This window comes from Moschus berezovskii, chromosome 16 (genome assembly GCF_049115385.1).
Source record: "Moschus berezovskii isolate FMDL1 chromosome 16, NW_MosBer_1.0, whole genome shotgun sequence".
Taxonomy (NCBI): Eukaryota; Metazoa; Chordata; class Mammalia; order Artiodactyla; family Moschidae; genus Moschus; species Moschus berezovskii.
The window spans coordinates 55,269,049-55,291,739 of record NC_142475.1 but is presented as its reverse complement, the minus strand read 5'-3'; the positions used below and the strand labels follow the sequence as shown (position 1 = coordinate 55,291,739).

Below are 22,691 nucleotides of genomic sequence, written 5' to 3'. Positions count from 1 at the left end.
TGACAGAAAATAGCTTCACTTCTTTCCAAAAGTGGGTCTAATAGTCATCACTATCTTGAGATTACAGGTGAGGAAAATGGCTCAGACAGGTTGACTGGCTTCCCCAAGGCCACGCAGCCAAGAAGCAGTGGAGATGGGATTGAAACCAAGGTTGTCAGACTCGTCAAACCACATAACCCCACACTAGCGAGAGATCTTCCGAAGCTGAGCATAACACAGTCAAACCTCAACAACCTCACACTGAAGACAAATGAGTGAAAACGTGAAAGCAAAATATATATATATCTTTACACTTGAGTGGCCTGCTGGGTTCCCAAAGCATTGGGTTCTGTTTGTTTGGTTTGGTTTGGCTTCTACTTTTATAGCAGGTTGAGTTGAAGCTGGGATAAAGAAATGTAACAGAATGGGGTGACCCCTGAGAACCCTGAGATGGATTGTTTTTGTTGCTGTGCATGCATGCTCAGTCATGTCCGACTCTGTGCGACTCCATGGACTGCAGCCTGCCAGGCTCCTCTGTCCGTAGGATTCTCCAGGGAAGTTCACTGGAGTGGGCAGCCAGGCCCTCCTCCAGGGGATCTTCCCGACCCAGGGACTGAGCCCATATCTCCTCAGTGATGCCCCGAACTCAACTTTAAGGGGAAGCAGGAGTTCAGAGACAAACCTGTATATGACAAAAGGAGGTGACCTACCACTCATCCCAGGTGAAGAGATAGGCAAAGGTGTGTAGGTAGACGAGCTTGGCCAGGTCAGACTTTGCTGTTACATGTGCTTCAAGAGGGGCAGCGAGGGTGTGTGTTGGGGCAGAATCCAAGGTTAATGGAGAAGAGTCAGAGAGCATCTACTAGGCACCGGGCACCAGGATGGATGCTGTCACATAAGTGACAGCATCCAACCCTGGCAGGCATGCTACTGAGGTGCCACATCCCAATTCACAGGAGATGAACCTGAAAGTCAAGGTCAAACCAGAACATCTGTTGAGGCGGTAGAACTGGGATTGGGACCCAGACCTGGTTGCAAAGAGCACACTCATCCTCTGTACCACTCTGCCCTCCCTGAGTTCAGGCAGCAGATGCATTATGATGCCATTAACCCTGACAAGTGAAGACCCAGGTTAAGGTGTGTGTGGTCTGTTACGGGGTTGGGAAGAGACCGGAGTGGACACAATGCACAGTCAACCCAGGAAGGAGTCAGGGGGAGCCCACTGAACTCCAAACCAATTCAACTGGACTCAGAATACACCAGAGGAAAAACGACCTCTAAATGAATGCAGCCAGCTGCAGGGTCACAAAAGGCACCGCCTCCTTCCAGATATGAGGCAGGGGAAGGCGCTTGAAACTGTGCTTGTGACAAAGAGTCCTCCAGGTGACTTTAAAGGGCCGGTGCTAATCACACGGCTCTTAGAACGCAGCCACACAGACCCCTGGGAGAGAAGAGGACGTCCTAGAGGGCGGCTGAGCAGGAGACTGTGACATCCAGCGGAGACTTCACTTTTAGCACAATGAGGTGGATAATTAAAGACTGACTCCAGGGAAGGACACAAGAAACGACAGAACCAAGGTCCCTCCTCGAAGTCCAGAGCCCCCAGTTCTGCATGACAGAGTTCAGATACATTTGCTAGTGCAATTATCTAAACAAGTATACATGTGTGCCCACAACTATGCATATCAGAGACATGTGTGTGCGCCCATGCATGCCCACAAATGTAAGCACACATGACCACAGGCATGGGCACATGGAAACAAGCATGACCACAACCATACATGCCCACAAACATGGGTGCACACACCATGCACTGCCGCAAACATGCATGCACGAGATTCAGAACCAACTGCACTGAAGTTTTATGTCCACAGACCAGCAATCTTTCTTCCTTAAGTTCCATGCTGCAATGACCTGCACTGATTCTTAAGATACGCCTGCAATTTTTTTTTCTTTAAAAGTTTGGACCATGAAGAATAGTGGAAGAATGTACTCACTGGGAGGGAGCATCCTTTTTTTAACTGGAGCATAACTGCTTCGCAATGTTGTGCTAGTTTCTGCTGTACAACAATGTGAATCAGCCACATGTAGACATAATCCCTCCCCCCGATTCTACCCCTTGAGGTCATCACAGAGCACCAAATGTTAGGGAGGATCTTAAGCACTGAGATTCATCAGTGAAAGGGACAGATAAAAATCACAGCATCTGTGCAGCTTACATTTTAGCTGGAGGATCAAATAAAGAAAGATGTGACGAATGAGCTATGTCTACGGTATGTGGGAAGGTGATGCGGAGAAGCTGCAGGGTTAAAGTGTGATTAGAGAAGGTGACAAGAACAAACTTAATGGAAGTGAGAAGTTGCGCTTTGCAGACATACTAGGGAAGAATGTTCCAGATAGAGGAAGATACCCCAAAGGCCCCTGGTTGGTGACCAGAGCAGGAGTAGGGGATGGAGGGCAGTGCTGGAGGAACAGGCAGGTGTCCAGAGTGGCCAGGGCATCAGGAAGGGGCTCAGAGGCCATCACAGGGACTCGGCATGCCATCCTGAGTGAAACGGGGAGTCGGGTCACTGGGAAGTTTTGAGCAGAGAAGTGGCACTCCCTGACTTAGGTCCTAAAAGGACCCTCTGGCTGCTGTGCTGACAACAGAGGGAAGAGGGAACCAGGAGGAAGCAGAGCCTGGGAGAGCAGTGGAAGGTATCCAGAGAGAACAGAGCCTTGCCGAGGGTCTGGGGTACCTGGTGAGTGTAAGTCCAAGGTGCTGCCCAAGGCATAAGAAGCACCAGGAATAACTCTGAGGTGCCTCTGTGTGTGGCTGCCTGTGATTCTCCATGACAGGATGCCTGAGAAGCTACAATGGAAGACCTTCAATGGCACTCCGAGGCCATGTGGAACCAGGTAGTCTTTTTAAAAATATAATTCACATGGATATTTTAAAATCAAACACAAATAGAACATGGTTTAAGTACAGGAATACTTGGCTTTGGAAGAAAAACAGAGGTGGTAGATAGTAACAGGAGTGTATACACAGCCCTGTAGCTTCTTCTGTTGATGAAACAGTGTTACCTCTACAGAATCAAATACTGCAGGGGAAAAATTCTCTATTCACTCAAGACTTTTTCCAGAACAGAGGTGACTATTACACACAGAGAGAGCCAGACAAGCACACACACATTTGAAGGGCTTCCTAGGCACAATGATAAAGAATCCGCCTGCCAGTACAGGAGATGAAAGAGACTCGGGTTCAATCCTTGAGTCAGGAAGGTCCTCTGGAGTAGGAAATGGCAACCCTCCTCCAGTCTTCTTGCCTGGGAAATCCCATGGACAGAGGAGCCTGGTGGGCTACAGTCCCTGGGGTTGCAAAGAGGCAGACAGGCCTGAGCACACACACCATACACACACATGCCTGAAAATCCGAGCACAAGTAGTAACACCTAAGAGAGTCTGGCCCTAGCTCAGCTTCCCAGCAGTCACAGCGGCCTTATTTCAGCTTCTGGATGAAGCTGCTCCTTCCAGGGCCTCATACCTGTCCTCTCTTCCTGCTCTCTTTCCTCCCACTCGTACTTGGCTATTATTTTTCAAGTAACTTTCAAGTCTCCTTTTAAATGATCCTTCCTCCACAAGATCCCTCCTGAGCCCTCATCTAAATAAATGAAGCATCTCCTGTCATACTTCTTACGGCCACCTGCACTTTACACAGCAGCACACGTTTTATGCCAGACTGGCTCCTTTAGAAAAGGGAGCTCAGAGTCAATGACTGTCTTGACCACTGGACAAACGTTCTGTGAGAACAGGGATTGTTTGGCTTGGGTCATCACCCTGGAAACGGCACCCAGAACTGTGCCAAATACACAACTGACCCTCAATGAATACTGTTGTACTGTTCAATACAGAGAAGAGGAGGGTCAAAATATTTCAACCCAAATCATCCATTTGTTAACAAGCTTTTATTGGGCTTCACTGTGTGCCAGCCCTGAGTGGTGAGCCTGGGAACCAGGAGTGGATGGAACCTGGATGCCAAGACTTAGCACGTAATGAGGAGGTGGTTGGCACCAGTGGTAGGACAAAGGGAGACCTGAAGGATGCTCCTGATCAGGCTGAACTGTAATGTAGTCTCCTGAGACAGGTGATATCTAAGAAAAGACAAAGATAACCTGAGCGGGAGTTAGCATAGAGAACACTACAGAAAGAAAACTGCAGCCACTGTGGGGCAGGCACAAGGCTTGGATGCAACAGAACGTGCAAAACCCTGGCTAATTCCAAATGCACAGGTTGGGTGGGAGGCAAGTAAGCTGCCAGAATCATGAGAGGACTTCCCTGGTGGTCCAGTGGTTGAGAGTCCACTTGCCGATGCAGGGAACATGAGTCTGATCCTTGGGCCTGGGAAGATTTCACATGCTATTAGTACTGTCCTCACAGAGAGGGACAACCTGCCTCTCCTCCAGCGATCAGCCCTCTTGCAGTCTCCTGAGATTTTTGAGTTGCTTTTCAGATAATCCAGGTAGCAGCCCTCGGTCACCCACCGTCCACTCTGCTTACACATCTACAGGGGCTGCTGGCTAGTCAGGACTGGACTCAGACACACCAGTTCTGGGAAAATCAGAGACTGGTAAAGAATTGGCACAACCTTAGCAACCCTGTGATCCTGAGCCCAGCTGTGCCAACTCAAATGTGTCCCATCACCTGTGTGACCCTCTGTTCTTTCACCTGCATAAAGTCCGCACAATCAAAGCCCTAACTTCATTAGATTGTTTGAAGAACTGAAAGAGATTATACATATGAAGCCTAAAAGAATTTCAGGCTCAGCATTCAAAAATTTTAGCCAATATGGTGTTTACACATTTACTGGTGATTTCCCAGTGGTTTTCAAACAGATGCAATGATACCCCTGTGTCCTGATGAACAGCCTAGGAGGGCACACCTTGAGAAATGTTGACCAAACCAACTCTACTTTTCCCTTTTATATTTCAGGTTTCCTTGAAGATTCATTCTTAGGAAAGGCAGTCAAAAGCTTTTCACAAATGTTTGAAGATTTATGATCGAATATATCATCACCTTTTCATCAAATATGTAGTTTTCCAAGATTCTCAACCATCTGAAGCCCATCTTCTTCAGAAGGAGAACATTCGTGATGGTCAAAGCAGCCTGGCCCACTGAAGACTGGTCCACTAGAAAACATTTCCTGACATCAAGCACTTAAAATATATTTTCCTTTCACTCCCACGGTCTTAGTTCTGGTCTCAGTTGAAGAAACCATTGATGAATCTCTTTCATTTTCCTGGAGGACTATTAGTGATCCTGAAATGGTGATCACAATACTGAATCCTCTCCAGTTCATTTAATTACTCCTTGTTGGGCACAGCTGGGGCATCATTTGTAAGCTTAGAGAACTCAGGCTTGTCAACACGCTGCCAGGTGTCCTGGATGTGAGACAGTGAGCAGCGTTCAAAGTCCCTGAGATGTGACCACAGCCTAGAGGAGGCAGTGATGCCCAGCCTCCCTCTGGCATCAGGACTGGAAAACGCAAGCCAAGACGTCTGAGTTGGGCAAGTCCTTCCCAAGCTCATTCTGGACTAATGCCACTTGTGAAGTTACCGCCAACAAAATAAATGGTGTCTGTGAGTTTCCTCAATTCTTCAGTCCCTGGGAAGATGTGTGGACGTAGAGGTCCAGGATATGGGTTCTGGAAGGGAAGCCGTGTGGCTTCTGAGAAAGCGTGTGGGGTTGGAAGTGAGACAGACTTGGAAAGGAAGCTGTAGTAGTCTACATGGCTTCAGTCATTTTGTTTTACTGTTTGTCAAAGGCGGTTTGCTCATGTGTAAAATGGGAAAGATAATATCTGCTTCTCCAGGATAATTAAATGAAATGATGGAGAGAAAATGCCTAGCTCAGTTCCCAGGATACTGCAAGGACTAAGCTCAGGCCAATTCATTTGTTTCTTTTCCTGTTTGCTTACTTCCCCATTATTTGCATAGGTCGGGCCACACATTGCCTATTTGATATCTGCATGATGAGAGGAAGCATAAGTGGGGGGATTGAAGGGATGGATATGTGGAGAGATGAACAGTCAAATGCTCAAGAGACGTGATTCTGTGGCCCCTTCTGCAGGCTGAGATACGGAGTGTGGAGTCAGCAATGCAAAGCACGCACAAGAATATATGAGCTCCGCAGGAAGCCAGAGGCGGGCTTAAATCCTGGGCTGACACCAGCAGTCGGGCTCCTTCAGGCAAACTATGTAATAACCATAATGATGATAAGGATACACAATAATTAGATAGCTCAAAATCATCGAGCACAACACACACACATGTAATTTTTTGTTCACAAAAACCACAGGAGGTAGATACTACCATTATCTGGCTTTCAGATGTGGAGAGATGAAGTCATGTGTCCAGGACCATACTGCTCTGGGGTTTGGGATCAGGACCCAGAATCAGATGCTCTGACACCAGAGCCCAAACATCAGCCACTGAACAAACCCCTTTGAATTTCCCTTGTGTGCTCATCTAAGAAGTTTCCTCAGTCACACGGGATCTCAAAAATGTAAACTAAAAATCCAATTCTACTTTCTTAATACAAATAGAGGGCAATAAATGTCACCCTGGATCCTTCACCGACATCAACATTCATATTGCCTTATTCTTCAAAAGAAGGCTTCAGGACAAAATGGAAAAAAAGTAATGTACCATCCTCCCCCCCGCCTCCAGTTAATTCCAACTTCGGACAGTTTTGCAAATCTACCTTTGTGATGGATGGACAACAGCATGAGAGGAAAAGCAAACTCCAAGAGATGTTCTTTGGAACATTAGCATCACACAGCCCACTCCACATGTGCACACACACACAAATACACACGTGTGTACACACACACAAATACACACGTGTGTGTGCACACATCTGTGATATCATGAGCAGAGAAATACTGTCGCAAGGAAAATCCCAAGAGAGGACTCTGGCAGGAGACCACGGAGGGATTAATGTTCCATAGAAGTCACTGGGGTTTTTTGGTTATGAGAGAAGAGTTATTGATTAGGAATCAGGAAATCTGAGATCCTGAGATTTTTCCACTCCACAGTTGTCTAACAAGGCAAAGCATCCTTTCTCTGCACCCAGTTTCCTTATTCATATATTAGGCAAACTTGAAAGAGCTGATGGGAGAGCATTCCAGGCGATAGGAACAGATAGCACAAAGGCTCTAAGGCAGGGCCATGTCCAGTATAATCAAGAATATAACTGTAGAGAGACTATTGTGGCCAGAAGTAAGCAAAAGAGAGAGAGTAAACCAGCCATATGGACTTTGGCTTCATTCACAGCAAACTGAAGAACAGCGAGTTGGAACAGAGGAGCGTCACTATCTGACTTGGGCTTTGCAAGGACCATCTGGCTTCTGTGTTGTGAGGAAACTAGACATGGGCATGGATCAGTAGGATCAGCTAGGGGAGATTATGGTGCAAATCAAGGTGGAACTTGATGGTGGCTGGAACCAGAGAGCATTAGCAGGAGAGATGAGAAATGTTATATTCTGCATAAACTTGGACGATAAAGCCAGTAGGATTTCTGGATAAAGTGGACAAGAGGTGTGCGGTAGAGAGAACTCACGAGTTGCTCGAAGATGTTGACTTCAACAAGAAGAAGGATGCAGGTGCCATGAACTGAGATGGGGTTGTTTCTGGAAGAGGTTTGGGAGGGCAGGAGATCAGGTTTGCTGTTTGGATAAATCAAGTTTAAGATGCCTTAAGACAGCAAGACGATGATGGAGGGAGAACACCTGTTGGGAAAGTGTGAAGTTGAGAAGAGAGGAGAAGCTGATGACCTAATAGGGAAGTCAGTAGCTTATAGGTGGGCCTTCTAGGTGTCCCTAGTGGTATAACCTACTTGCCAATGCAGGAGACGTAAGAGTTGCGGGTTTGATCCTTAGGTCCGGAAGATCCCCTGGAGGAGGGCATGGCAACCCACTCCAGTATTCCTGCCTGGAGAATTCCATGAGGGGCCTGGAGGGCTACTGCAGAGTGGGACACAACTGAAGTGACTTAGCACAACATAGCTGATGAGTGGTATTTAAATCCACTGGACTAGGTGGCCCAGGGAGTGAATGTAGGAAGGCACTGCCAAATTGATTGGTTAAAACCTGGGCTACTGAAAGAGATGTATTTTGATAATAGATAATAAGAGATGTATTTTAATAATAGATAATAAATATCAAGCACCGTGCACGGGCTTCTTCCATTTATTCCTTGTATTCTGTAAGTACAGCCCAGCCTATGAACACGGGGCCCCTCTTGGGCCCGAGGTGTCCATTCATCTTCTCTCCTTCCCTCTTCCTCCCCTGTCTCTAAACACTGGAGTCTAAAGATTTATTTCACGTGGGGTAGACAGAGACAGGAAGAAATCCCATTTTGGCATGCAAGCCTATGCTTAATCCTTATTGCTCAATCTATTTTCTCAATGTCCTGCCCTGAGAGAGTATTAGGAACTCTCCCAGTTGTAAATAAAGGACACTGGTTCCATTTCATTACTGTTTCTTATGGGTCTAGAGCTCACTAAGTCATCCGAAGACAGAAATCAGTGGTGGGATTTGAGCTTTATACAAACCTCAGAAACTACCCATCAACAGGATTTGGAGTACAAAGAGAAACTTCTTTGTCACAAGGCTCAGTAAACATCCCCTTCATCATCATGACTGGAGTCAGGTAAGTAACCTCACCCAATGACTAGGAGTCAACTATCTGTCAGGCAGTGCCTGCATTCTCCATGCTTCAGCCAAAGGATGTTCTAACCCACAATTTGATACTCTCTTAAAACATGGTGTACTCTCCCCTCCTATACCATCCTTGGGGCTTCCCTGGTGGCTCAGATGGTAAAGATTCCACCTACAATGTAAGAGACCCATATTAGCTCCCTGGGTTGGGAAGATACCCTGGAGAAGGGAATGGCAACCCACTCTAGTATTCCTGCCCTGACAATTTCACAGACGGAGCAGCCTGGCGAGCTGCAGTCCATGGGGTTGCAGAGTCAGACACGACTGAGCGACTATCTCTTACACTTTTTTTTTTTTCATGTTATCCCTAGAGGAGAAAGTTAAAACACCTTGGTCTGTATTTCCAGACCTGCGCCTCCAGCCAGGAGCCTTCTCTGTGTATCTTCCCCAACCTCAGCAACATCAGCTCAGACAGGCCAACAAGTGATGGGTGACTGCTCATCAGCCCATCAGCCGGATTTTGGCTTGATTACATTGAACAGCAAACCCGCTTTACCATGTCAGCTTTAGGTGGTAGCTCTCCCCAGCACCTGGTACAGTTTCCCTCTACAGGACCAGTTCACATCCAGATTCGCAGACCATGCACCCACCACACACACACAGAAGCAGCTCCAACAAAGGTTCTGTCTGTTTCACCAGGGGCAATCTGCACCACAGATGCATGGGAGGGATGCCACACATTTCTTCTTGAGAAGGATGACAACAGAGAAAACTTTAATGGGTAGAAAAGGGGCATGGCGTCACGCACCTGGTAATGTATGTATGACTGATGCAGGGCACCCAAAACTGGCACTCTGTGACAACCTGGACGGGGGTGGGGAGGGCAGTGGGAGGGGGCTCAGGATGGAGGTGATGCCTGTATGCCTATGGCCGGTTTATGCTAACATATGGTAAAAACCATCACAATATCATAAAGCAATCATCCTCCTATTTGAATAAATAAATAAATAAACTGGAAATAGAACTGCCATATGATCCAGCAATTGCACTCCTGGGCATACACACCGAGGAAACCAGAATTGAAAGAGACACATGTACTCCAATGTTCATTGCAGCACTGTTTATAATAGCCAGGACATGGAAGCAACCTAGATGTCCATCTGCAGACGAATGGATAAGAAAGCTTTGGTACATATACACAATGGAGTATTATTCAGCCATTAAAATGAATACATTTGAATCAGTTCTAATGAGGTGGATGAAACTGGAGCCTATTATACAGAGTGAAGTAAGCCAGAAAGAAAAACACCAATACAGCATACTAACGCATATATATGGAATTTAGAAAGATGGAAATGATAACCCTGTATACGAGACAGCAAAAGAGACACAGATGTATAGATCAGTCTTTGGGACTCTGTGGGAGAGGGTGAGGGTGGGATGATTTGGGAGAATGGCACTGAAACACGTATGTTGTCATATGTGAAATGAATCACTAGTTCAGGGTCAATGCATGTTAATAGGTTGCTCGGGGCTGGCATGCGGGGATGACTCAGAGGGAGGATAAAGGGAGGAGGGAGGTGAGAGGTGGGTTCAGGAGGGGGAACTTATGTAAACCCGGGGCGAATTCATGTCAATGTATGGCAAAACCAACCAATATAATATTGTAAAATAATTTGCCTCCAATAAAAAATAAATTAATTACAAAAAAAAAAAGAACAACTAGCACATTTTTCAACTGAGGTTCAGCCCAATAAATATTAATCGTATAAAACTCAAAAAGAAAAGAGAAAAGGAGGAGGGAAGGAGATCATCTCTGAGGATTCCATTCACTGAAAGATCTTTTGTCAAGGAAGTGTGAATAGATTTGGGTAGGAAAATGCCTCTGGGGCCTGCCAGTCATTGGCCAAGAGGATCTAATTCCCAGTATATCATCCTCTGATTATTCAAGGTAAACAGACAGACAGTGCCGGGCAGCCAGGAAAGGAAGTGTGAGTGACAGTCCCCCAAAAGCTGTGCTCTGAGCAGAAGTGGGAGTATTTAAAGAAGTGGAAGTGGGGAGTGTCCGTCATAACATCTGATCACCTCTGTCTGCTCCAAGTGGAACAAAACAAGCCCAGCGGGGCAGAAAGCACATGTGTGGACTCTGGGGTGCAGGCAACCTCAGGAGAAGCCCTTCACCTGGCCACTTGCACAAAGTGCAAAACGGGACCAGACTCGGGATTCATGTCAGTCTGTGCTTCCTCTGTGACTTGTGGATAACACTGCATTCTTGCAGAACTGAGGGCTTATGTGAGGCTCTTCAATCTACCCTCAACGCAGGAGACCCAGGGTCAATCCCTGGGTTGGATTTTACAGTTTTTCAACCCCAAATACATTGTTGTTGACTCTAGTGGGTTGAGACATAAAAGTTTCACTCAGTGGAACTAAAGAGACTTCTTTCAAAGAGAACAGAGAATTTCCCCCTTTCTTGGAACACACAGCATGCTGATGAAAGTTAAGTTCTATCTACATTTAGAAGGAGCTGCAAAGGACCAGCCTTGCAGGGGTGTCTTTTCGTTTTCCCAAAGTTCCCAAACAGTAACTGCAAGGACCTGAGTGTGAGTCCCTAGGACCTGTGGAACCACCCAGACACCAGCGACATGGGAGATTGTTACATCCTTCAGTCCAGTTCAGTTCAGTCGCTCAGTCGTGTCCGACTCTTTGCGACCCCATGAATCACAGCACGCCAGGCCTCCCTGTCCATCACCAACTCCTGGAGTTCACTCAAGCTCACGTCCATCAAGTCAGTGATGCCATCCAGCCATCTCATCCTCTGTCGTCCCCTTCTCCTCCCGCCCCCAACCTTTCCCAGCATCAGAGTCTTTTCCAGTGAGTCAACTTGTTGCATGAGGTGGCCAAAATATTGGAGTTTCAGCTTTAGCATCAGTCCTTCCAATGAACACCCAGGACTGAGCTCCTTTAGAATGGACTGGTTGGATCTCCTTGTAGTCCAAGGGACTCTCAAGAGTCTTCTACAGCACCACAGTTCAAAAGCATCAATTCTTCAGTGCTCAGCTTTCTTCACAGTCCAACTCTCACATCCATACATGACCAATGGAAAAACCATAGCCTTGACTAGATGGACCTTTGTTAGCAAAGTAATGTCTCTGCTTTTTAATATGCTGTCTAGGTTGGTCATAACTTTCCTTCCAAGGAGTAAGCATCTTTTAATTTCATGGCTGCAATCAGCACCTGCAGTGAATTTGGAGCCCAAAAAAATTAAGTCTGACACTGTTTCCCCATCTATTTCCCATGAAGTGATGGGATCAGATGCCATGATCTTAGTTTTCTGAATGTTGAGCTTTAAGCCAACTTTTTCACTCTCCTCTTTCACTTTCATCAAGAGGCTCTTTAGTTCTTCTTCACTTTCTGCCATAAGGGTGGTGTCATCTGCATATCTGAGGTTCTTGATATTTCTCCCAGCAATCTTGATTCCAGTTTGTGCTTCTTCTAGCCCAGCGTTCCTCATGATGTACTCTGCATACAAGTTAAATAAGCAGGATGACAATATACAGCCTTGACACACTCTTTTTCCTATTTGGAACCAGTCTGTTGTTCCATGTCCAGGTCTAACTGTTGCTTCCTGACCTGCATATGGGTTTCTCAAGAGGCAGGTCAGGTGGTCTGGTAGTCCCATCTCTTTCAGAATTTTCCACAGTTTATTGTGATCCCTAATGTTCACAAATGCTCCTTAACAGAAGGTAGAGATTTGCCTAATGCCATGAAGTCTCTTAATTGGTGTTTAATTCCTCTAAGCTTTGTAAATGCCTTCTGCAGAAGTCTAAGAGGAGATGAAACGGTGATCTGGGAGTAAGTTTGGACGGTTAGGCTGAAGATCATGCCCTCCCTCATCTCACTGGATGATAAAAGTGCTTGGTCAATTTACATTCCCACCAACAGAGAGAGTGAAAGTTGCTCAGTCATGTCCGACTCTTTGCGACCCCATGGACTATACAATCCACAGAATTCTCCAGGCCAGAATACTGGAGTGGGTAGCCTTTCCCTTCTCCAGGGGCTCTTCCCAACCCAGAAATTAAACCCAGGTTTCCTGCACTGCAGGCGGATTCTTTACCAGCTGAGCCACAAGGGAATTTCAAGAATACTGGAGAGGGTAGACTATCCCTTCTCCAGTGGATCTTCCCGACCCAGGAATTGAACTGGGGTCTCCTGCATTTCAGGTGGATTTTTTACCAACCAAGCTATCAGGGAAGCCAACAGTGCAAGAGGGATCCCTTTTTGCCACCCCCTGTCCGGTGGAATCTAGAAAAATTGTAGAGATAAACCTATTTGCAGGGCAGGAACAGAGATGCAGACACAGAGAACGGGACAGGGAAGTAGAGGACGGTGGGATGAATCGGGAGGATAAGGCTGGCCTATATACACTACCATACATGAAACTGATAGCTAGTGGGAAGCTGCTGTATAAAACAGGGAGCTCGGCTCGCTGCTCTGTGATGACCCAGGTGAGTGGGGAAGGGGGTTGGGGGTGGGAGGCTCAAGAGGGAGGGGATATATGTATACACACAGCTGACTCACTTACTAGTACAGCAGAAACCAACACAACATTGTAAAGCAATTGTACTCTAATTTTTTTTAAAAGGAGCTTGGTCAAAGAGTACTCATCTTCATCAACATTACAACAGACTTAGAACCAAGACGGACTTCCCTTGTGGCTCAGCTGGTAAAGAATCCGCCTTCGATGTGGGAGACCTGGGTTCAGTCCCTTGGTTGGGAAGATCCCCTGGAGAAGGAAAAGGTTACCCACTCCAGTATTCTGGCCTGGAGAATTCCATGGACTGTATAGTCCATGGGGTCGCAAAGAGTCAGACAGGATTGAGCGACTTTCACTTCACTTTCACTGGAACCAAGACACGTGGGGAAAGTTCTTCAGTTTCAGGGTGTACTGTTTATATTATTAAGAGTAATATTCAAGAACAAGAATCTCATGGTAACTTCTGAATAATGAAATGCATTTTAATATGTAAAAAAGAAGCAAAATGTCCAAAAATAGAGCACTGGTTAAATAAATTATGATGGAGTCATATGACGGATTTCTTTGCAGCTGCTAATCGTGTTGTAAAGGGACATACAGGTGATGAAAAATGGCCACCATGTGGAAAGAGAGAAAATAGAGAACAAATTAAAATCGCACATTTTTGTTTATGGCCGAGCTGCACAGCATGTGGGACTCTAGTCCCCTGACAAGGGATGGAACATGTACCTCCTGCACTAGAAGCATGGAGTCCTAACCACTGGACCACCAGGGAAGCCCAATATTTTACAATTTTGTAAAGGAAAACACATGTGAATATGAAATGTTTGCCCAGTGAAAAAGGAGAGGAAGAGGGATGGAATTCTGACCACAAAAGTGATGATGTGTGATACAGGATGCTCGGGCCTGGTGCACTGGGATGACCCAGAGGGATGATATGGGGAGGAGGGAGGTGGGAGGGGGGTTCAAGATGAGGAACACATGTACACCCAGGGCGGATTCATATCAATGTATGGCAAAACCACTACAATATTGTAAAGTAATTAGCCTCCACTTAAAATAAATTTTAAAAAATAATTTAAAAAATACAAGTAAGAAAAAGTACATGGATGAAAATGTCACAATTCTTTCAATAGGCAAAACTGATTTATATGCGTGTGCCATTAAAAGTTTAAAATGAGAAAATGATGAAATACATTTAAAATTGCTTTTGAGCAACATTTGACAACTGATGGGAATAAAAACAGAGCAGCTAAGGAGCTCACTGTCTTACATCTACTCCTCTGACCCGAGATGCACTCAAAGACCCTTCCAGGAAAGAAACATGCTGTAGTTCAGTGGATCTCTAGTGACGACAGTATTTCACTAGCTGCCCGACCAGGTCAGCTCCAGCCCTGGCACTAACCAGCTGAGGACCATCTGGTACAGATTTCAGTTGTGACCAATGAAAAGAAAGGCTAGGATGGGCTTAGCCCACCTTGACAGCACTGCCAAGCCTGTTTCTCTTTAGCTAGATGCTTTACAAATGTCACTCACGACTTCTTGCGTATGTGTGTATGGTTATTTATTTTTAATTGAAGGATAACTGCTTTATAGTATTGCCTTGGTTTCTGCCATACATCAACATGAATCAGCCATAGGCATACATAAGATACTGCCAAACAAGAACCTGAGGCCAGAGTCAGTGATGTGCCCACAGGTGCCTGGCTCATAACAGAAGATGTGGAAGCAGACCTGAGATCTCTGACGCTGAGACCAGACCTGTGTCTCTGCTTTTTCCTCCACACCACGTTCATGACCACACGCCCTTTTGTTCCCCTTGAGAGGCCTGAGCAAGCATTGCAATGAGCACAGAACTGAAGGGGACTGCACTACCCACTGGCTTTCTGGTCCACCTTTACTCCACCAGGAGGTTGTCAGGCCCTGTGGGTGGCTCTGAGCTCACAGAGACATTTCAATCTCTGCAGGCCAACTCTCAGCCCCCTGGAAGGGTCTTTTCTCTACAGATCTGCTGAGTGTGTCCTCAGCCAGCAGTTAAGAGGATAAAAGGCTTAGAGCCGTAGGCTTACGAACTCACAGATTCAAAGCGGAAAAAAACGGGGGAAAAAATGGGACAGGGTAATTGTTAACAGGAATGTGGATTTGCTAGAAAAGTAATCCGGACAGTCTATCTACATAAGCCCGTGGGTATCTGACGTCTGTTCCCTCTCCATAGGAATAATTTTTTTTAATGCTATTTCATGGGGAAAGAGAGATCAAATTTTTATTAAAATAATATCATGGAATTACACAGAAAGAAAGACTACTTAAAGATCACTGAGTCTATCTACTCTCCTTGTGCTAGATGGAACCCTTGGCGGCAAGTGATAGAAGTCCCAAATCAAACCGTGTGTAATCCCTCCTCCCTTTCTAAGGGTGGGAAGGACTGAAAAGGACGGCAACAAACTTTAATAAGAGAAGTGAAGAGAAGGATTGTTTCTGACAGAATCAGACAAATCAATTAATTGAGCTCTGGCAAGCAAAGATAATTGTATTTCTGAGTCTATTATGGCACATCAGGGCTAGTTAGCTAATTTCACAGGGAGCTTAGCTGTCACTGGGCATCAGGGCACAATGGGAAGTGCCAGGACATCAGCACAAGATGGCATTTTCTTTCAGGAGCCACTTGACTTAGGAGCGAACCATTTTCACTTCAGCAGAGAGGAGGCAAATGAGTCTTTTCAGAGGGGGTTTCAATCCTAAGATTTATTCAATATTTGGCCTTACATGTCAGGTCTTGATTATAGGTCCTTTCTGTGCAACTCTTCTGTGGGCAGGAGAAAATTTACACGTAAAATCATCTAAAACTTCTGGGCAGAAAAATCTTCTAAATGACATTGTAAAGAAGGAATGGAGGAAAGACAGGAAATGAAGCTTACTATCAAGCAGATTATAGTCATGTGTGAGGGAGTGGATGACAGAATAAAACACAAAAGATACTCTTTAGAAGCAGGGGGAAGAGGATTCACAAAAACTGGGCTGAACAGAGAAAGTGAATAGCAATCAACATACAGAAATAGTTTGGAGAGGAGGCTATATTTGAGCTGGAGCTTGCAGAGGGTAGAACTGTCAAGGCAGATATTAATATTAGGGGGAGTAGGGTCTGAGCACAGATAATAATACAGAAGAAGTTTAAGATCAAACCACTGAGTCTGAGCACTGGGCTGAGAGTCAGGGAAGGAAGCTGGGGGATTTTTAAACAGGGAAGCAAGATGGTAACATCAACCCTTTGGGGTAATAACTCCACTAACAGTGTGAAGGACAGCCTGGAAGCCAGGATTCACAGGTAGAAGGGACTGTTTAGATAGCCTCTACTCAATACTCCGTGTTAGCTGCTTGCTCTGCATGCATTAACTAATGCAATTAGTGCCCTACCTGATCAGGTTACCCCACAAGATGGACTTTGTCATCACCATTTTAGAACGATAGCTGGTTCATGTTGTCAGAGCCTATATGTGGCAGAGGCTGACTTCAAAGCCAGGTCTGACCCACAGCCAGGCTCCCCAGTGCCTCCCAGCTCTGCATTTTTATCAGAATGAGCCTCACCACCAAGTACAGAGGTGACCATTCATGAAGCTTTTGACTGGTCTGAGGAGATGCTTTTCCTTTGAGAATGCACCTTAGCCCTTAGCCCTAAATCCTTGAGCTCACCTCAGTAGAGACTTGAGATAAATTCAAGTTGATTGTTTGTTCAGCATCACCAAAAAGCAGTATACATTCTGGAACTAGAAAAAACTAATGATAAAACATAAAAGTGCTGTAAGCAAGTAACTCCCTGATCAGGACAAATCCCCACTCAGTATTCTCAGTTCCGTATCCACGTGATTTCAACACAGCATCTCATACAACACAGCATCTCACAGCAAATCAAGAGTGGGGGAGGTGGCTGGGACCTCCCTAGCTTCAGTGGCTAAGACTCCATGCTCCCAATGCAGGGGGCCTGGGTCTGATCCCTGGTCAGGGAACTAGATCCCACATGCCTCAACTAAAGATCCTACTTGTTCTAAGACCTAGTGCAACCAAATAAATAATTTTTTTTAAAGAGGGTTGTCCATCTTGGCAGACAGGGTAAATGAACTGGCATATCTGGACAGAGGCTCAAGAAGCCTCTCATTAACTGGAGAAACCAAGTGGAACACAGATGACCACAGTCAAACACAGTTCAAAGAAGGACACGCTCCTTCTTCTCCAAGCCCCAGCTCTCTTCTCTGCCATCCAAGGACAGCATGGCGCACACATCCCCCAAGACCACTTTCTCTCTCTCTCTGACGACATCAGCAGATCATCCGCCATCTCTCACCCAGGCCCCCACTGCGCCCACGAGGTCTGGATGGCAGGCATCACACCCCATGGACTGCCTGCTAGGAAAGTAATTACATTTCACATACACAGGGTGCCTGAGAAGTTCAGAGCAGAAAAACACTTAGCCCTTGAGCTCCAGGGGTCATGCCTGTCAGGAACTCCCCTGGCAGAGGCAAAATCCTGACTAGCATCAGGCCCAGCCTGTCCACAGCTCCCTGCTCGCAGAATCCAGGAGGCTGGGGACCATCTACATCAAGGTCTTCCTAGAGATGGGACCTTAGGGATCTTAGAACTCCTGACATCCACCCCTGAGAAGTCTAACGGACTTCATCCAAAAGTTGCCCTGGCCTGTTCCTGAACGAAGCTAAACTGAAACCCACTCTCAAGCAACTCTGATCATACAATTATGCCCCCATCCACACTGAAGTGTGCCTAGATTTCCACACACCTTGACTCCATGAAATTTCTTTCAGCATTAAGAGCTGAAAAAAAGCTGCGAGAGTCTTCCTTGCTCTGGGAGATGAGACAGACCAGTGGTCTCCAAGCATTCAGGATTTGCATATTTACCTATAAAAATATTTTCAGGCATGCAGCCCCAATATATGTGTGTTTATTTATAAATCATATGCATGCACAGTTCTACTCATAAATGGTATGTGTGTTATAAATGTAAGAAAGGCATTTTAAAGTTAAGGAATATGATAATTCATGGTTTAAAAATAATTATTTTATGTATTAATGGAACACATAACTTTTTATAACATACACAGTAATCAAAACATAAATAACATAGATAACAGAGATATACAGTGGTAAGTATGCGTACGGTGATAAACAATAATAAAAATTACATGTATTATACATTAAAATATACATATAAAAAAACATAGAATAGTGATTCACAGTTCTGGTTTTAACTCTGCCCAATTCAATATTAGACTTTATCAGTGAACAGGGCTAAACAGGACACCTCCCCAAACCATGTAGCTATGCGAAGCAGAGTGGCACAGACTTACTGGGTGACTCATGACTTCCATATCCATTGTCAACCAGTCTTACCACCGCACAGAGCTCTCTTTGTGCCCTGGATGTGCCATTTTGAAACGTCTTGCTAACAATAATGGTTTCACACAAGCTTCGGTCAATATCTGAAGGTCTATATACAGCTCAGATGAGGTGCATTATTAATAATTAGAGTTACAAATCCATATGTAAGTTCACATTTCTCAGTCTAAGTGTTGGCTTTGATGAACTGGTCATTCTTTGTCAGTGTGGGACTCAAATGCCGAAGTCAGAGTACATCCTCAAAAAGTGAACCCAGCTGTATTTTAATTGTGTATTTTTAAAAGACATTGTAAATTCTCAGTTTCTGAGCGATCTGGGTACAGGTGTATGATATGTGGTTTGGTGAGCTGGCCTCTACAAATATTGATCCTGCAGACACCTTTTTTATCAGAGTTACCCAGGCAAGCTTCATTTCCAATAAATCCACCTTCCTTGAATGCTGACTGACAGAGTTAATGGGAAGAGCAAGTAGGGAGAGGTGCAGGAGGAAGAGAGAAATTAGCATTTTCTGGTCTTTGTCAACTTATGGCTCATTTTCAAATGCACTAAAAGTCTGGGTTTTCTACTTGGCGGGAAAAAAAATCACACAAATTCTTTCCTCATGAATCCAAAATTCCCTCTGAATTCTCCTCACCACCACCACCTCCTGCCAGAGGAAAAACAAAACAAGAGAAAGAAACAAACAATGGTATAAAGGAGCGCAATTAGTGGGAGTGTACTCACCCTCTCTGAAACAGATCCACATTATAAAATCTATGGAGCTCTACAGAAAACTCAACCGTTCCTTGTACTTCAGACATGATCTTCTTGGTTCATTACCTAGAAAAACAAGAGGGAAATGAAGAGCTTGAGGTCTCATCAGCCAAACACAGACAGCCCGGGCTTCTACAACTGGACCCCAAGCAGCGCTGATGCAGACGGACAAGAGCGTCTGGCCAATGCACCATAATGTGTCCACTGGATGTCATCACTCAGGGGGGGTTCCTTTCAGAAGAAAGACATAGAGAGATGAGATGATTTACATGATGCCTAACAGCTCACACTTCTAAGAACTAGGACTCAGACCCAGATACCCTAGGTTCCAAAACCGGGCTAGTCCCCTGCCCTTCCTTACCTGACAGTGCCTGAGGGCACTGACATCTGGGTACGAGCACATGCATAACGACCAACCATGCAACAATCCCTGCTCTACTGTGTGGCCTTGAGCAGGTCACAGAACTTCGCCCAACCTCAGTTTCCTCATCTGTGATGGAAGGACTGGTAACAGCACAGAAGTCTCATAGATGAGGGGGAGGTTCAATAAATCTGCCACAGAGAGCACTTGGCACAGTCCCTGCTGTTGCTGTTCAGTGCCTAAGTCACGTCTCACTCTCTGCCACCCCAGGGACTGCAGCACACACCAGGCTCCCCAGTCCTTCACTCTCCCCCGGAGTTTGCTCAAACTCATGTCCATTGAGTCGGTGATGTCATCTAACCCTCCCATCCTCTGCCACCCCCTTCTCCTCCTGCCCTGAATCCTTCCCGGCCTCAGGGTCTTTTCCAATGAGTTGCCTCTTCCCATCCAAAGTATTAGAGCTTCAGCTTCAGCATCAGTCCTTCCAAGGAATACTCAGAGTTTATTTCCTTTAGGATTGACTGGTTTGATCTCCTTGCAGTCCAAGGGAGAGTCCCAGAAGAACACTGCCCCATATGGCAGATAAGGAAAGAGATCAAGAAGTCTCTAACCTGAAGTCCCTCTGAGACTTTAGAATGTTCTAATGGTGTGTGCTTTCATCAACAGCCTCTGTTTACTACCATGTGTAATGGGACAATCAAGCTACCTAGGAGGAAGCTAAAAGGTAATTACTTCAAATTCCTTGCAATTGAGCAGGTTCCGGGGGACTGTTGCTGCTGCTGCTATTTAGTCGTTCAGTCGTGTCAGACTCTTTGTGACCCCATAGACTGTAGCCCACTAGGCTCCTCTGTCCAGGGGATTCTCCCGGCAAGAATACTGGAGTGGGTTGCCATGCCTTTCTCCAGGGGATCTCCAAGGATCAAACCTGCGTATCCTACATTGGCAGGCAGATTCTTTACCACTGAGCCACCTGGGAAGCCTCAAAGAACTTGATGTTTCTAAATAGGTCATAATAGTACCTGGCATGATCTTGGAAGGGGGAGAGAATAAGGAGGGAGTAAGAAGAGATATAGTCTCTCTTGTCTGGCGAAGGATTGGCACCCCAGTTTCCATTCAAAGGCCCCCCTCTTTCTGCCCCCAAGTTGCCTGGAGGACCAGACCACCATTGCTGGGGCTCAGAATCCAACCTCACTGCAGGTAACGGGGTCATGCTATGCCAGACCCAAAAATAAGAGCGTAAGGGATTAACTAGGCTTTTAGACTTAGTAACTAAACAACAACAACAGCTTTGTCTCAGCTCCAGCCAGAGTGCCATCTGGGGCACTGTGTCTGAAGACGCAGGATTCCACATACCATGTTAAAATGCAGCGGATATTAGGACCCAAACTCTATAAATTCTGCAGGATGGAATTTCAAGCTGATGAGCCTGAAAGGCCAAACTCAGAAAATGTGTTAAAAACCTATTTCCTTAATGGATGAGCCATTGAGGCATGCCCCAGTCCTACCAAAGGCATCAGAGCCAGTCAAGGTCAGAACCAACTGCTCAGTTTCAAGGCATTTCTAGTAAAAGCTCAGTGGAGGGACTGACGAATAAAGCCATTCTGAGCTTCATTTTGTTATCTCGTTAAACAGGAACCATGCAACTTCCCCTCTTTCTCATCACCCCTCTCGGTCTCAATTCTCGAAATACTGCAGAGCTGGCAAAGGTGTCTGATACCCTTGCTTGTAGATATCAGTTCCAATAATGCCTGAACCCTCTGTGATCTCTGCTCCTAGGGGAAAGGATCAGGGGGAGGGCAGGAACAGGACACCCCAACACCCATAGGATCAGGGATTTCCATTCATTATTTCATACCCTCTTCACATCCTTTCTGAGGCAGGTAGTACTGACCCCGATGCACACAGGTGATTATCCATGCCACGCAAGGGAAGAACACTGACCCAGGGGCCCACAGCTCCAGTTTCACAGCACCATGCCTCACCTGCAGAATAGCCAGTGTCTTGTTTTAGAGTGGGAAATTAACATTTAGAAGAAAAAAAATTAATAACACATAGAAAATATCATACAGAATATTTTCTCCTGGGAAGTCACACCCTACCCTCCTACAGTTCAGGACTAATAGGATGCAATCCTGGAAGGTGTAGATGCAAATACAGCTTCTTGTTGAGAAGCTGCCTTTTCCTTTTTAACACGACGTGGTTCACTATAAGCCAACACCCAGTAAGTCAATGAGGGTGATGAGCTCACATTCAAAATATCAGTTTTAAAACTCCACATTGATTCTGCTGGTAACCACTAGGTCCACTTTGAAGGAGGTGCAGGAATCTGCAGGAATCCAAAATCACTGGCTCTGTTTCCAGTCCTCTCTCTGGTCTTTCTGAGGCCTGGGGAGAGCTCAGTGACAGCAGTGGTTTACCGGTCTGACTCCCCAGGCCCGTGGCACCTGGTTGACCACATCACCATCCTCTTGCGGGACTATTTCCACACTCAAGTGAAACAGAGCAGGACTCTGTGGTCCTTGCCCCTCCCCAATCCACCCCCATGCCCTCTGCCTGCCTTTCGTCTGTGGAAAATTTTAGTCAAAGTTTAAATTTAATCAGAGAAGTGGGAAATGGGGAAACCAAGGAAATCAGTCAAAGGAGCCTAAATAATAATAACGCAGTCATTAAGCAGAGTTAGGGCCTTTAGTTCTTTCTCAAGGGCTGTAGAGAATAGCCTGGGCCATATCCTATGAGCTGTCTTATAGATACTGAAACACCAGCTGGAGAGGTTACCTACATGATGACCAGGACATTGCTGCCACAGTTCTGAGAACTGGCCACAAAGAAACAGAAATAAACGTTAGGACTATTAACTGTACCAATTAAATATTAATTAGGGAGACTGCACCTGAAACAACCAAGATGATGCTGGTCAGACCACTGATGACCAGTTTGAAGGTGACTGTTAGAGATGACTA

At 45.7% G+C, this 22,691-nt stretch overlaps 1 protein-coding gene across 2 annotated transcripts in view; it reads right to left on the bottom strand.

Annotated features, from left to right (window-relative positions):
* FAM135B (family with sequence similarity 135 member B) overlaps window positions 1–19,417 on the bottom strand; it is a 161,219-nt gene extending 141,802 nt beyond the window's left edge. For both annotated transcript variants that reach the window (XM_088844612.1, XM_055432024.2), the window contains exon 1: window positions 19,341–19,417. In XM_088844612.1, the coding sequence (XP_088700738.1) occupies window positions 19,341–19,417 (77 nt within the window). The remainder of the gene's footprint in view (window positions 1–19,340) is intronic.
* Window positions 19,418–22,691: the final 3,274 nt, after the last annotated feature.